At 37.0% G+C, this 16469-nt stretch overlaps 1 protein-coding gene across 15 annotated transcripts in view; it reads left to right on the top strand.

Annotated features, from left to right (window-relative positions):
- The window catches only part of Cask (calcium/calmodulin dependent serine protein kinase), a 328516-nt gene that overhangs the window by 156526 nt on the left and 155521 nt on the right, over positions 1-16469 (top strand). For all 15 annotated transcript variants that reach the window (XM_085838264.1, XM_085838256.1, XM_085838257.1 and 12 more), the window contains exons 4-5: positions 6514-6591; positions 12650-12722. In XM_085838264.1, coding sequence (XP_085694390.1) covers positions 6514-6591; positions 12650-12722 — 151 coding nt within the window. The remainder of the gene's footprint in view (positions 1-6513; positions 6592-12649; positions 12723-16469) is intronic.

A 16469-nucleotide genomic window follows, 5' to 3' on the forward strand; every position in this document is an offset into this window, starting at 1 on the left:
AGTGTCTATGTGTGTATGTGTGCCTTTGTATGTGTGTTACATGGATTGCCATCTTCTTACACTGGAAGATTAAACTGTGTCCCAGCATATTCAAATGTAGTTCTGCAATATACTATGTATACTAGGTTGACTGGGGGCAATCTATCTGCATCTGCTTCTTGAATTTTGGAATTAAAGGTGTATACCACCACACCCATGTTGATCCCTCAATTTTACACAAGTTTTGACACTTATTTTTTTATTTTTAATGTTAGAAATATTTTCAAATTATCATTGTGTGTTTTTTCTTGGTTGATAAGTTACTGAGTATACATTCCTCAATTAACAAGTTTTAGAAAGACTTTGTTAATGCTTCATTAATTTACATCTAACACAATTTATGATCAGGAAACATACCCTGAATGCTTGCTTTTGCTGAAATTTCTAGGTTTATCTTTTATGTACATAATTAATAATAATAAGCTTTTAGTGGTTTCCTGTGCTATCAGCATGTTACACCAGAAAGTACTCTATACCCAGTTTTCAAAATGCAGCTGTTTAGTGCTAACAAGGGGTATTTCTTCAGGACCTTTGACAGACTCTTCAGACATCTACCAAGCAAGAGTTCAGTCTCTCCTCTTAGATCTCCCTGGTGGAAAAGCATCAGGACTCTGTCATTTCATAGTTCTACAATAGTGTCCTCCCACAGCTGCCTCCTTTGTTATAGCTCCCTGTCTGCATGCCTCCTCCCCCACCAAGGCAGAAGCAGCTCTTCTTGTTCTCTCTTGTCTTTGAGCTCTCATCATCCATCCCCTGTTCTCAAGAGATTGTTTCCCACTCTCTGTGCTGCTTGTTCTTTGAAAATGTAAAATATTATTTTTCTAATTTCTAATAGGTTGTATAGTTGTTTTGTTATCTTTAGAAAAAAAAATGCTGGTCAGAGAAATTTGTCTCTCCTTTATAACAGTGTTCCTCAAAGAATCATTTGCATACAAATGCCAATATACCATCTGTTACATGTTGGTCTTCTGTGAGATAGATACAGAAACTGAGTGTAAACATGTAGAAAATTGCTGTTGCAATTTGACATTATGACAGAATCATGATATATGATGCTGTGCTTTCAGCTTAAAGTCATCCTTAGGCCAGATTGGCAGAATTGGGTGTGGCATATTCTCATCCCTTTCAATATGCACACAATCATACCTTGTAGTTTTATACCTATAACCTATTTTGTTTGTTTAATACATTGACTTTGGCTCATTTTTCTAATTCTTGATTCATAAAGGATTTCTACTCCCTCTCACTTCACTTTCTCAGAGTAGAGACAACTAAGAGAATAGGAGAATACAAGATGTGCTTTTTGAAGATTCCTGACAACTGAATAAACACCCAAAGATGGAAAACCAAAGAGAAGAGCAGCAAATTAGGCCTTCTCACTGTTTTTTACAAGTATTTAATTTTCAAATGATCTATCGAGGGACATAAATCAATTTTGTGTAAAATGTTCAAGGTTATTATGTAAGGATTGTATATATGTATAAATTAAATTTTTGATGAATGAAATTTTCATAAATAACAATACTTTTAGTTTTTAATTCTGTACCTAATAAAATTTAAAATTAGTGCATTGCTTTTAGTTAATACCAATTAATGTTATAAACAATCAAATGGCTTTAACAGTAGAAAGGTACTTTCATGATCATTATTCTTTCAGAGTAATCCTTCCTAAAACATGCTACATATTTTAAAAGTTTTACCTGTGATTTTTTTTTCAGTGCTCCTGGTTATAAATCCCTGAATTAAAAAAGATAGAATGTTCAAAATGCCTCATGTTTAATAAGTAAAACACCAGAGCTAGGGATGGAGTTTGGTAGTAGAGTGCTTGCCTAGCATGTGCAAGGCCTTGGGTTCTCTCCTCAGCACTACAGTCAAAAAGAAAGAATGGAAGGAAGGAAGAAAAAGGTCACTATTTATATAGAGATATAATACCTATGCATAAAACTGATAATCAGTATTTGGAATCAGTATAAAAAAACTTAAAACTGTAATTTAGAGATATGATACATCATTCAGAGATTTTAAAATATTAGAAAATATTAAATTCTAGAAGTTAATATATAAATAATTCCATCTTAGCTAAAATATAAAGATACTTTACAGTTACACAAAATTGTTTTAATGTTCAACTGGAGTAAAATGTTCTTAATGATACTATGAAAGTTTTTATTTTTAAGTTATTTTTATTTACTTATATTCCAGTTGTTACTCCCCTCAGTCCCCCCTCCCACAGTTCTTCAATCCATTCCTCCTTCCCTTTGCCTCTGAAAGGGTGCTCCCCACTATCAGAAGCCTTCCCTTTCCCTGGGGCCTCAAGTCTTTTGATAATTAAGTATATCTTCTCCCACTGAGGCCTGACCAGGCAGACCTCTGCTATATATGTGCCAGGGGCCTTAGACCAGCCTGTGTATGCTCCTGGTTGGTTTCTCAGTCTCTGGGAGCTTCCTGGGAGCCTGGGTTAGTTGAGTCTTCTGATCTTCCTTTGGGGCTGCTTTCCCCTTCAGCTTCTTCAATCCTTCCCCTGATTCAACCATAGAGGTCCCTGGCTTCAGTCTAATGGTTGAGTGTAAGTGCCTCTGTCTCAGTCAGCTGCTGCTAGGGCCTCTCAGAGGACAGCCATGCTAGGCTCCTGTCTGTAAGCACATCATTGGGTCAGTAATAGTGTCAGGCCTTGGTGTCCCACCATGAGATGGATGACAAGTTGGGCCTGTCACTGGACCACTTTTCCTTCAGTTTCTTCTCCATTTTTGTCCCTGCAGTTCTTTTAGACAGGAACAATTCTGGGTCAGGAATTTTGACTATTGGTTGGTAACGCTATCCCTCCACTTGAGGCCCTTTTATCTACTGGGGGTGGACTCTTCCAGTTACTTCTCCCCAATGTTGAACATTTTATCTAAGGTCCCCTCCCTTTGAGTCCTGAGAGTCTCTAAATTCCCTGGTACATTCTAGAAGATTCCCCAACCCCCATGCCCTGAGGCTGCTTAATTCCCTTCATTCTCTTGTCCCTCTGGGTTTCCCTCCTGTCCCCCACCCCATATCTGATCCTGTTCCCCCTTTCCCCTCTCCCTCTACTCTCCCACCCAGGTTCCTCTCTCCCTCTGCCTCTCATGATTATTTTCTTCCCCCTTCTAACTGGGGTTGAAGAATTCTCACTTGAGCCTTCTGCTTGATAAACTTTTTACAGTCTGTGAGTTGTATTCTGTACTTTTAGGCTGATATGCATCTATCAGTGAGTACATACCATGTATGTCCTTTTGGGTCTGGGTTACCTCACTTGGGATGATATTTTCTAGTTCCATCCACTTGCCTACAAAATTCATGTTGTCTTTGTTTTTCATAGCTGAATAGTATTCCATTGTGTAAATGAACCTCATTTTCTGTATTCATTCTTCAGTTGAGGGACATCAGGGTTGCTTCCAGTTACTGGCTAATACAAATAAGGCTGCCATGAACATGGTGAAGTGCGTGTCCTTGTGGTACAATGGGGCGTCTTTTGGTTATATGCCTAGGAGTTATGTGTAGCTGCGTCTTCAGGTAGAAAATTGTATAATACTAGATAGAAGAATAGACCAGTCAGTGGAAGGGAGCAGAAACCAAAGGGGGGAAAGTACCTATATGCTGTATGTACAGATTGCCATTGGAGATGCTAGTTTTTCAGATATGTCCAGAAAGAAACAGATTTATCCGTTCCAATAACTATAGTTATGTCAGAACATGGTCCCCTACTTACACTTTGACCTTGTTATTACTTTGCCATATCCCCTCCACCATCTCCTTTCCCCTCTCTTGCCCTGGATCCATCTCATAAGTTTTCCTTTAGTTCTCAAGACAGATTCAAATTTTTATTACTGTATTATGCAACCCATTTGGCTTTCTCCTCCACCCAACTTTTTTGAGTAGTACTTATCCTTACATTTCAGTAAAAAGGGAAAATGCCTAAATAGAAAGAAATCCCTCACTATTAGATTTTTATTTTTATTTTTTAGTCCTCATACATCAACCTACTTAAAACTGTAGCCAGTTTTAAAAGTAGCATTTTCACTCCACTGTAAAAAGAAATAAAGAGAACACTCAGCTTTTCTAGTAATCAAGAAAATATAAATTAAATCAAGCATAAATGACTCTTTTCCACCTTTCTGGCAAAGATGAAAAGAGGAGTCATTGTGAGGGCACGGGAGAGGAAAGGGCACGTTCACACACAGCAAAGTCAGTACAATTGATAAGATGTGTCTGGCAATATGGATTGCAAAAGCATTATTGCAAATACCTTGCCCTAGAAACTTCCACTCCAGAATGCTCCTCTAGCACATGATCAGAATTGTTCACACACCATGTGAGTCTTGAATACATTGAGGAATTAAAAAAAAACTCAACAGTATTTTCATAATGAACATTTTGAAGAATTTGATTTCACACTGAAAAAATGTCCAAGAAGTATAGCATGTAAAAAGCCTTATATAAATATGGAAATGCTTCATTTGCATAAAGCCACACTGAGAACCAAATGATACAGGTAAAAGTTCTGTGTGCTAGGCATTCTGCAGAGTATTGAATTAGACTCTGCTGAAAGTATAAACTGATTTTTAGGACTTTATACTCTTGGGTTGTTATAGGATGTGATGGTGTACACTTGCTCTTTGCATACCATATATTTATATATGCGTAATCCTTGGGAAAAGCAATGAACACAACCAGGTAGATTTAAAGCAGTGGACATAGCCAGGCAGATTTGAGTCCCCATCACTTTATCCAATAACTAGATTTACTTGAGAATCAAAAATGTTGACTTTATGGAGTGCTTAGCTGTAAGTATGAAAAGAGACCTAACAGACTGCTTCTCATGGAATCTCATAATATCATGTGTAGGTCCCTTGACTTTGCATTTTGGGAGTTTTTGTGTTACCTGCAATAATTATTTGAAAACTAACTTAGTGAATTTCAAAATATCTTATAAGCCTTAAAGCATTATGAAAATGTTTACTGCTAATATTTGAATGAAATTTTAATGAAAGTAATCTTATATGACTGTCATATATCTGTATATTTGTGTGTGCTTAGGTTACATAAAGCCTAAATGTTACAATGCAGACTATAGCTTGTTAGCAGTTAAAAACTGTTAAGGACTGAGGGAGTTTTCTTTATAGATGGGAATGGAAGGGAATTTTGAATTAATGCAGGTTTAAATATGAAAAGTGGTATATACAGAAGCATATGCCTGGTAAAGATAAAGAATATGGCACATTAAGAAAGTACTAACAGAAAGGAGGCCTGCTCTTTTCTGAAAAGGAAATGGAGGGGGAGTGGACCTACAGAGATGGTAGGGGCAGAGTGGCTAGGAGGAGTGGAGGGAGGGAGTAGAAACTTGTTGGGATGTATTATATGAAAGAAGAATCTATTTTCAATAAAAAATAAAGAAAGCAATAAGATCAGTTTATGTACAGTTTGATTTTCTTAAAAATATCATTAGATAGATTAGGTCAAAGTGATCTGACCTACCAGATAAGAAATTATAGCCTCCAAACGCTGACACCATTGCATACACTAGCAAGATTTTGCTGAAAGGACCCTGATATAGCTGTCTCTTGTGAGACTATGCCCAAACACAGAAGTGGATGCTCACAGTCAGCTATTGGACGGATCACAGGGCCCCCAATGGAGGAGCTAGAGAAAGTACCCAAGGAGCTAAAGAGACCTGCAACCCTGTAGGTGCAACAACATTATGAACTAACCAGTATCCCATAGCTCTTGACTCTAGCTGCATATGTATCAAAAGATGGCCTAGTCGGCCATCACTGGAAAGAGAGGCCCATTGGACTTGCAAACTTTATATGCCCCAGTACAGGGGAACGCCAGGGCCAAAATAATGGGAGGGGGGAGGGTGTGGGGGACTTTTGGGATAGCATTGGAAATGTAATTGAGGAAAATATGTAATAAAAAATATAAAAAACAAAAAAAAAACAAAAAAAGAAATTAGAACTAATTTACATTCTATGGCAATGTAGTAACAGGTTATTACCAACACATCAGTGTACGAATATGTCTGCAGTAATTGGAAGGTAAAATAAATAAATTCTGTGCTGGCTTATTATTTTCCCTTTCATAACATGTAACTTAAATCTTCCGCTTATTGGTAATAACTGTTGCAAAATATTATAAAAAGCTTTGTATTCTTAAAATACATTATTTGATGTGGAGAATTTGGAGATTTAGTTCAAAGCTTATCCCCTTCCCCTTTGGAGTTGCTCCCACGTGAGACTTATTACTGTGTTACTTGTGTTATTTGGTACGTCCATTGGCTTATCTCTCTCAAAGATTCCTTTTTCTGTAGATACTCAACAGCTGCTTTACACTGAAAGAAGGGAGCTTTAAATAATGTAGTCAGTAGTCAGTCAGCTCCCAACAATGGTATGTTCACTTGAAGTATTGTCTTGGAAGGTTTTCTGTGCTAATATTCTTTTTCACATTTCTCTACAGTATGGATGGAGCAGATCTGTGTTTTGAAATCGTAAAGCGAGCTGATGCTGGTTTTGTATACAGTGAAGCTGTAGCCAGGTATGTAACTGCAACTAATCCCCAGAAGTAAAGTGGGAAGTAAAAGAAGGAAATAACTAAGAAATCACAGGAAGTAGCCAGCTCTTCTGTCTGCAAGCACACACACTGCTAGTATCTCTGCAAATGACGTAGATGCTTCAGTATGTGCGGTAAAAGCTGGACAATGGATGGAAATGTGTAATCAATGGCAAACACTGGATCTATTAACATTTTGCATACAAATGCTTCTATTTTACTGAATCCTGGTACCTTTCTTTTTTTTTATTTTTTTATTAGGTATTTTTCTCATTTACATTTCCAATGCTATCCCAAAAATGCTTCTATTTTACTGATTCCTGGTGCCTTTCTACAAAGAGGGGTCTGTCAGCCCAGGAATTAAGCTTGAGGGTTTTATATGAAGCTCAGCCTCATCAGATGGTGCCTTATTAGTTCTTTGCTTTGCTTCTTTGAGATATCAGATTATTATGTGACCAGTTAATCTAAGAAAAGCACAAAAGAGTAAGAGGAGCAAAAATAAAAGCACCATTTTCCTGCTGAATATATTGCTTCAGGCCACTATGTGGTCTCTCAACCGAGCCATGACTATTATACTAAGTGGGGCAGTAAACATAAAAACTGAATGACTCAAAAGAAAAGTAAATATGGAAAATTATGGTAGCCATGAATGCATTACACCACTAACTTACAGACATGAAGCAATACAGCTTTCTGTTTTGGGTTGTATTCAGTCACAGCGTAATTATGCACTGGCAGGTTACCGATTTGATACGTGAGATACAGCATCCCTTCCTTTCTCCCTCCATCAGTCACTGGCCACAATATGGCGAAGGGCTTAGACTCACAAACCTACAATGATCGATAAAATGTTTTGTAAGTTGAAAAACAGTCACATCGAGTGATTATAACGTCCCTGTCATTCCTTTTATAACTATACCATCCTAGGACATAGTTGGAAACAACCAGGTAACTACCTTAATACAATTTTTAGCCCCATGTAGATTGGCTGAGGATCAAAGGCTCTGGGTGTCAAGGATGAAGTGGATGTAACTGTTGCACAGAATGAAAATATCCTCAGTGTGGGATAGTTGCTTTTTTAGATATCCTCTTGGATCTGGGGGAAAGAAGCAAAGGAAAGCTTAATATGTTCACTACACTACTTGCTTGTATCACTGCCATATGGCAGAATGCAAGCCAAGCGTCCTCGTTACTTGTATCTCATGCTTTCTGAAGCATGGTTTAGGTTCCACGTCTCTATTTTGAACTTATATCACAATTTTTAAATTGTTATTCTTGACTGTGCTTCCAAAGTAAAAAGCATGCTCTAAAACTCCAAACTGTCAGTATTATCTGGATTTTCTGTGGCATTGTTGTGAGACACCTTGTCAAAGTAAATTGAATTCAGACTTTTGCATACACACACATTTCTTAAAGAATTCAAAGAAACTTGTGTACATTTTCTTATCATCAGGCACTGACCTGGACCTAGAACCTCTCCCATGCTGATCAGGTGCTCCTATACCCTTTTTCATACAGTTATTAAAAACAACAGAAAGTAAGAAAAATCAAAATTTCACAATTTTCATTCCTTAAACTTTTTCCTAATGAGGGGAGGTGATTTGTTGTTGTTGTTTTTTTTTTTTTCATTTTTGAAAAACAGTAACACTGGAACAACTGGCATACATGGTGGCCACTACGTTTCCTCACATTTCCAGGTTTCCTTTAACTTCAGTCCTAGCTCTACAGTTGCTCTGGATCTCAGCATAGAGATGATCAGGTGATGCCATGCAGTAATTGCCATCTGGGCTCTCTCATTCTTGAGACTTATCAAGAGGTTAATGTTTGTGTATATATCAGGATGAAAGCTTATTGATTTTTTTAAAGACTCACTTAGATTTGCTGTTAAAATGGTTTTATGAAAGGAATTCATCAGAATGGAGTGGGACCAGTAAGTGACATTATTCAGAGAGCGGTTTGGACATAGTTTATTGAAGTCTTTCCTTCCTAACAATGAAAATGGAAGCAGGGAGACTCAGGTACCATTCATTATTAGCTGTGTTCCCTTTTAAACCAGATCAATAACTCTTAGTGGTGGGTAGTGCTTGGCCAGGTAACTTCGAATTTTTCTTTTCTTCTCTCCGGTTCTATGATTTTCTGTTAGGAAATTCAGATTGTGTGGGTATTCTACTGAGTGCAACTGCAAGACTTAGAGACTCAATCAAATGGCTAAAGCTGTTTTTGTTTTAAGAAGAATAGCAGAACATGGCACAAAGCACAGATATGCATAATGCTTACTTAATACAAAATAACACAGCCCGGCTAATGATAGTCCCTGTTCTTCCTTTGTGGAATAAGTTAACATAAGGTCATCAACTCCAACTCTTAAAATCAGAGTTATATCTTGGGTATCCTAAGTTTTGGGCTAATATCCACTTATCAGTGAATACATATTGTGTGAGTTCCTCTGTGATTGGGTTACCTCACTGAGGATGATGCCCTCCAGGTCCATCCATTTGCCTAGGAATTTCATAAATTCATTCTTTTTAATAGCTGAGTAGTACTGCATTGTGTAAATGTACCACATTTTCTGTATCCATTCCTCTGTTGAGGGGCATCTGGGTTCTTTCCAGCTTCTGGCTATTATAAATAAGGCTGCTATGAACATAGTGGCATATGTATCAAAAGATGGCCTATTCGGCCATCACTGGAAAGAGAGGCCCATTGGACTTGCAAACTTTATATGCCTCAGTACAGGGGAACACCAGGGCCAAAAAGTGGGAGTGGGTGGGTAGGGGAGTTGGGGGGAGGGTATGGGGGACTTTTGGGATAGCATTGAAAATGTAAATGAAGAAAATACTTAATAAAAATATTTTTAAAAATCAGAGTTATATCTTCCCTAGTAGCAAGCTTTCCTAATGATGTGAAGTTTGCAGACAACCAGAAGGCCCATCTGAAGCCCTGAACTAACAAGAGCTCCCCATATCACTTCTTCCCACTAACTAGCAACACACCTCTGATCCAGACCAAACTCTCTACTTAGGGCTAGTGGGATTCCACTCATTTCAGGGAGCATTTCAATTATGAAATATTGTTTTATACTGAGACTGTTGGTTGCCTTACATTTCATTCTCCCTGAAGCTGGCCATGCCTGCTTCTATTTACCATAGATAATATTTAGCTAGGAGCATTTCAGCAAATATGTAGAGGTTTTAACCCATTTTTGACCACAGGAGGAAGCTGAGTCATCTCTCTTTGTCATCAAAAACATCTCCTTCTAGAGAAAGTAAATGGACTATTGGAAAGTTGTTTCTTTGTATAGAATTATCATTTTTCCTGATTCTTTTTTTCATTTCTTTTTTTAATTAGATATTCTCTTTATTTACATGTCAAATGTTAGCCCCTTTCCTAGTTTCCCCTCTGAAAATCACCTGTCCTTTACCCCCCTCCCCCTACTCTCCAACCCACCCACTCCCATTCCTGGTCCTGGCATTCCCCTATACTGAGGCATAGAGCCTTCACAGGACCAAGGGCCTCTCCTCCCATTGATGACGAACTAGGCCATCTTCTGCTACATATGCAGCTAGAGACACGAGCTCTGGGGGGTACTGGTTAGTTCATATTGTTGTTCCACCTATAGGGTTGCAGACCCCTTCGGCTTCTTGGGTGCTTTCTCTAGCTCCTTCATTGGGTGCCCTGTGTTCCATCTAATAGATGACTGTGAGCATCCACTTCTGTATTTGTCAGGCACTGGCAGAGCCTCACAGGAGACAGCTATATCAGGGTCCTTTCAGCAATCTCTTGTTGGCATCTGCAATAGTGTTTGAGTTTGGTTGTTTATGGGATGGATGGAAGTAAATATATACATTTCTGAGGCTCTCTGAAAAAATTAACTGTGATTATTCATGAAATGACTTATATGACATAAGATTCTGCTGTGTTTGCATATTTGAATCAAATAATAAAGTACCCCATTTTCTAGTGACTGAGAATTAAATCTACAGCTTTTTGCTTATTAAACAAATCTTCTGTCACCGAGCTTCATTCAGCCAAATAATGAAATACAATGATATTTACACTTTAAAATGCCCAGCCACTGAGTTTTCTTTGGATTTTTAAGACTAGAAAATGGGAATTTTCTTTTCGCTGAAGATAATTTAGGTGGCTAGCTATGTATCTAAAATAGTCTGTTATGTAGGTACATGTCCACTTTGCTTAATTTAAACCTTCCTTTTTGACATCTGGATTGACATTTGAGACTTTGACTGAGCTTAATAATAATGTTATAATAATGGTGACTTCACTACAGGTTTCAAACCATCATGATACTTGTTATTAGCCATTTCAGGTGATCACAGTTCCTCCAAGATCTACTTTGAATGACCAAAAGTCCCCAATGCTAAGTTAAATCTACCCTGATTTAAACAAAACTTAATTATAGTCTACACTGGCACAAACAAAGCCCTTACATGTCCATTCTCAATGGATCATCACACTAAGAACTGCTTAGGGCCCAGGTATGAGGAGATGATCTATATAGAAAAAAAGGGTTGCTTTGCTTTAAGTTTGGAGGATATTCTCCTCTACCTCTTATTTTTAAGGGAAACTTGTAATCTATCATAATACATAAAATAATCTATATCTTGACTGGATGGATATTTGTATGAGCATGTTAGACAGTAGTGCACCAAAGAGGAACCTTGATAGAAATCTTTCAGTTAATTTGTCTAAAGTTATAAATACATTGGTAAGGTCTTCTATGAGTACTCTATTTTAAACTGTAAGTTTAAATTAGTGTAAGAAATATACTGTCTGAAAGTACAACCACGTTCAATAAAATGTTGAAATAGAGCATTTCTGTACTATGGCTGCTTGAGATGAAAAGAGAGGACATCCACGTCTTGCCTTAGTTTGACTTACAAGTTTTATACTTTATGATGGTATTAAAAAGATGTGCAGTCAGTAGACACTACACTTCCAAGTTTTGCTGGGGTATTAATGTGTACACACTATGATGTAGCTAATGTTAGTGTTTTGAGAATGCCTAAAGCACAGCTGCTAAATGAAGTCCTCAGAACCCATTGTTCAGAGGTGCGAAGGGAAAATGGAATCCTCGCATGTTCTCTGTTCCTGTAAAAGGGAGCTAAGTAGTATTCCTGAGGTTTGGGGCATAATGAATGAGGCATTGAAAACAAAATATCATCCTGTTTTCTTATTTCCCTGTCCCCTGTTTATTAAATTATTATGAAAAAAAAGAGAGAATGCCTAAAGCAAAATGCAAACTAAGCTTAGGCTCTCCTATTCCGTAACAGGTTAGGGGTGTGTTTGATGCACTTTCACCATATTCCTGTTGAAGCTGAAACTATGGCTTCAGATGTGTTCATCCAGATATAAACCCATAATAACAGAAGAACATTTATATTCCTGTTGACCCTGTCCGAACTTTTAAAAAACATTAATTCCTTCTTTGTTCTTTTCTTGTACCCAGTGGAAACCTCTGCAGTCCCCAGCTGTCAAGCAATAACTTTGCTTTGTTCAAGAGTGCCCTCAAATAAAGCCTGATTATGTTGCAAAAAGAAACTACATTTGATTATGTTCTGTAGGTTCTTCTCATGGTCAAATGGAAACCAAGCAGAAAGCTGGTTTGAGTGGCAGACAAAAGGCTACAACTCCTTTGGTCAGAATCATCCCAATAGCTCCAAGCGGTTTCTTTCATAGAAATCTAGTTTCGCTAAATAGAGGTAGCCAAGGTTTTTGTTTGTTTTTTTTTTTTGTTGTTTTCTTAATATTTTAGGCTTGCTCCTTTAGTGTGTATAGCAATGCTGTTTATTAAATTATGTGGAATTCTTTTTTGACTTGGTTCAGAAGAATATTCTGTTTCTTAAAGAAGCATATATATAAGTTTGGCAATATTGTTATTAAGTCTCACTGACTTATCTACTCAAATGAAAGCTATTTGTGGCTAGCTAATAGAAAGATGGGAGTTATAAAGCCAGAGAAGCTGTGTATTAATTTTTGACAATGGAAGTTCTTTATAGTTTTAAATTTCTCTTATATTTTACAGCCACTACATGAGACAGATACTGGAAGCTCTGCGCTATTGTCATGATAATAACATAATTCACAGGGACGTGAAGGTAAGTATTTTTTCTCACTAGCTTTAATGTTTCTGAAGGGAAACTAGATGATAACAACAACAACAACAACCAGGAATTTGAGAGCATCTTAAACTTTATTTGAAAATAAAAAATAATTTATCTGCTTTATATTGAGTCATTGTACTAATTTTTAACAGGAACACTGTGATTTCAGTTTCCTTATTTTTCCCTAAAAGATGTGTGCAAACTAATGTTTTTCCTCTTTTGCCATCAGAGAAAAAGAATCACAAAGCCAGTAAAAAAGGGAAACAAAACTATTTTTTAAAAAATTAACCAAATACTTACATTTATCACTTATTTTTCTATAACTTTTCTGCGACTAGATTTCTGTCTTTCAAGTAAAGCTGAAGGATTGTAAACTGAAAGAAATAAGAGATGAGAATAGTGCCAAAGTAACAGACACCCCTAATCAAAAGCATTTATCAGCCAAGTGAGAAAGTTGCTTTGGAATCAGAATCATTTTCATGGTCTTTGCCGACTTACCACTACTTTACAGCACCATTGCTATTTGCTAAGTAGTAAAACACAGTGTCACAAAAGATAGGAATTATGAAAGAAGCCAGTTCATTCCAGTAAGTTACCTTCCAACTTCTTACACGCATACCTATCAGCATAAAATAATTAAAAATGATGCCTAAGACTAGAAGAAACTTAGTGTAGGTTATGAATCAAATTAAAGAAAATAGAACCAGTAGGGTTAAAAAAAAATCCTCTCACTAAAAGTCATTATTAAAATAAGAATATTTTTAAATGAAAATAGAATCAAAACTCTAGTAGTACAAACTAGCCTGAATAGTTGGATAAATGGGGGATTCAGTTAACTGTCACTGTACTTTGACAAGTGGATGCCATTTTAACATTTCATGTTAAAGTGACACATGGATGTAAACTGCATAAAGGACAACTGCTATATTTTGATAGGATTCAACTAGTTACCTTATATCCCAGAAATAAAATATAGTTTATTTTAATAACTGTCTGCATATGCACAGACTCTATGTAATCCAAGCCTGTGGTGGTTTGCAGCACAGTCCTTAACAGTTATTTTTAATGTTTTGCTGTAAAGCTTTGACCCTATGGTGTTCATAGCACTCTAATTGCCCTCCAGTATGCACCTTATTCTCTGAGCACTAAGTTGTTAGAGTATGAGAATTGAAGGTAACTAAACCACCCATGAACTACAATGATATCAAAATAGATAGTATTGTTCTGGTTAGGTCTTTCTTTGTTTGAAATGCATTGTAAAGTCTTAAATAGAGGAATTCCTATAGCCAGAAGAATTCTGTAAATGAGAATTGAAGGTAACTAAACCACCCATGAACTACAATGATATCAAAATAGATAGTATTGTTCTGGTTAGGTCTTTCTTTGTTTGAAATGCATTGTAAAGTCTTAAATAGAGGAATTCCTATAGCCAGAAGAATTCTGTAACCTTCAAAGATTTTTCCATTAATCACAATGCTGGTGTCATCACTACCTTCCCTTTTCTGTTCAACTAGTTGTGGAAGAAATTGGCAATAATAAGAGTTCTCATTTGGCCTACTATTAAAATGATAGCAAACTCTTTCTGATGTCATTTTCAACTTGCATTTCTGAGGATGGTTTCATCGAGTCTGCTCAGTAAACATATGGTACCTCAGGAGCAAGATTTTCTTGTAATGGCAGATCCCTCATGAAAGCTTATTATGTCCTCTTTGGAGAAGATGTACTCTTTATCCTCAAGAGTCTTTTAATGCCAGCAGTAAAAAGGCTGGTATACTTGGAACACCACAGTCAAGGGTAGTCTGTGAGTCAGGACTGAAAGCTCTGGGTCTGTGGCATTAGGGACTTGAGCCCAAGGAAGAAGTGAGTGATAAAGGAAGTGCTATCAGCAAGCACTTGTTGGCATCCACAACAGTGTCTGGGTTTGGTGACTGTATATGGGATGGATCCCCAGGTGGGGCAGTCTCTGGATGTTCCTTGCTTCAGTCTCTGCTCTACAGTTTGTCTCTGTGACTCCTTTCATGGGTATTTTGATCTCCCTCTAAGAAGGATTGAAGTATCCACACTTTACTCTTCCTTCTTCTTGAGTTTCATATGGTTTGTGAGTTGTATGTTGGGTATTCTGAGCTTCTGGGCTAATATCCACTTATCAGTGAGTGCATATCATGTGTGTTCTTTTGTGATTGGGTTACTTCACTCAGGATGATATCCTCCAGATCCATCCATTTGCCTAAGAATTTCATAAATTCATGAGAGCATCCCACTACTCATCCCTCTCCACTCCTGCTGCTGCCCAAGCCCACCCCTCCTCCTTCTCCTTGGTGCTGTCATGCAGCTATTTTTTAAATATAGCAGGGAATCATGATTTCAAATACAATCCACTTTGTACTCTTAGAATATCAGTGAGATTGTTCTTCCTTTTCCATCCTTTTATTGAATTAGTGAGAATTCTCAGTCCCTGTTCATTGTTGTGAAAAAATACAGAAGCAGGCCATGCAGGAGCCCGGTGGGCTTTCCCACTCAGACCTAGCACCTTCCAAGGTGTTTAACTACCAGAGAGTCTCTGAAGTCTGTATTCCTGGGATGTTTTCATAGTTAGCTGTGTTAGCCCTGGTCTATCAAACCTTCAGCATGCAGAGGTGGTATTTCTTCCTTCTAGGCATATTTTTAAAGGCCTTACTCTTTGGTATATTTTAAATTGTTAAGGAAATTAGGTAGAGGTTAGTAGTAGAAATTATTGTAGCTAAAAGCTGAGAACTTTCATGAGCATTTCCAAAACTGTCTAATTAATTGTAATAATTGCAAATGAAAATCATTGTAAAATGAACAAAAATTTCCATTACTGCAAATTAGTTGTACAATATCTTATTGTTCATTCTTTTCAAATGCAGGTCTGATGTTGGTACTCTCATAAAAACTTGACACTAAACAACCCAATAGATACATAATACTTTTATTTTTAAAAATCTTTAGTTATGCATAGAGAGTAAAAATTGTACAAAGCTGTCTTAATATTCTATTGCTCTGGTGAAACACTATGAGTAACTAACTCATAAGAGAAAGCACTTAATTGAAGACTTGTTTACAGTTTCAAAAGATTAGTCATGAGTATCATAGTTGGAAACAGTCAGATTCTGAGAGTTTTTGCAGTAGCTGAGAGCTTTGCATCCTGATTCTTAGGCAGCAGGCAGAGAAAGAGAAACTGGGACAGGCATGGGCTTTTGAAACCTCAAAGTCCACCCCCAGTGACATGCTTCCTCCAACAAGGCCACACTTCCTAATCCTTCCCAAATAGTTGACCAGCTGGTGACCAAGCATTCAAGCATATGAGCAGCAGGGTGTGTTTCTAGGAGGGAGGGTGGTCTTACTTGAACCATCATAAGAGGGAATAGAGGGAAAAGAATCAATAGAGTGTTAAAATGTATGGTTCTTTGCATTGAATGAATATAAGTGAATATATATGGAGTAAAATTTTCTCCATATATACATATAGGACAAATATTCTATAAAATACATCCAGGAAAAAATGATAATCTGAAAGCTTAAAATTTGTAAAATAGATCACTAGTTTATGTAATGCAATTGTGTATAAAACTGTTTGCTCAGCAGTTTTATTTTGTGTGAATTCTGCTCTTCACAAAAATTTTGTCAATATTATAGAACAAAATATGATTATATATAATAATTAATTATAGTAATATATTTAGATTTTGATTGGCCATGGTATTTGATATAATGGCAAGC

This window comes from Mus caroli, unplaced genomic scaffold (assembly GCF_978045245.1).
Source record: "Mus caroli unplaced genomic scaffold, Mus_caroli_1 scaffold_5, whole genome shotgun sequence".
Taxonomy (NCBI): Eukaryota; Metazoa; Chordata; class Mammalia; order Rodentia; family Muridae; genus Mus; species Mus caroli.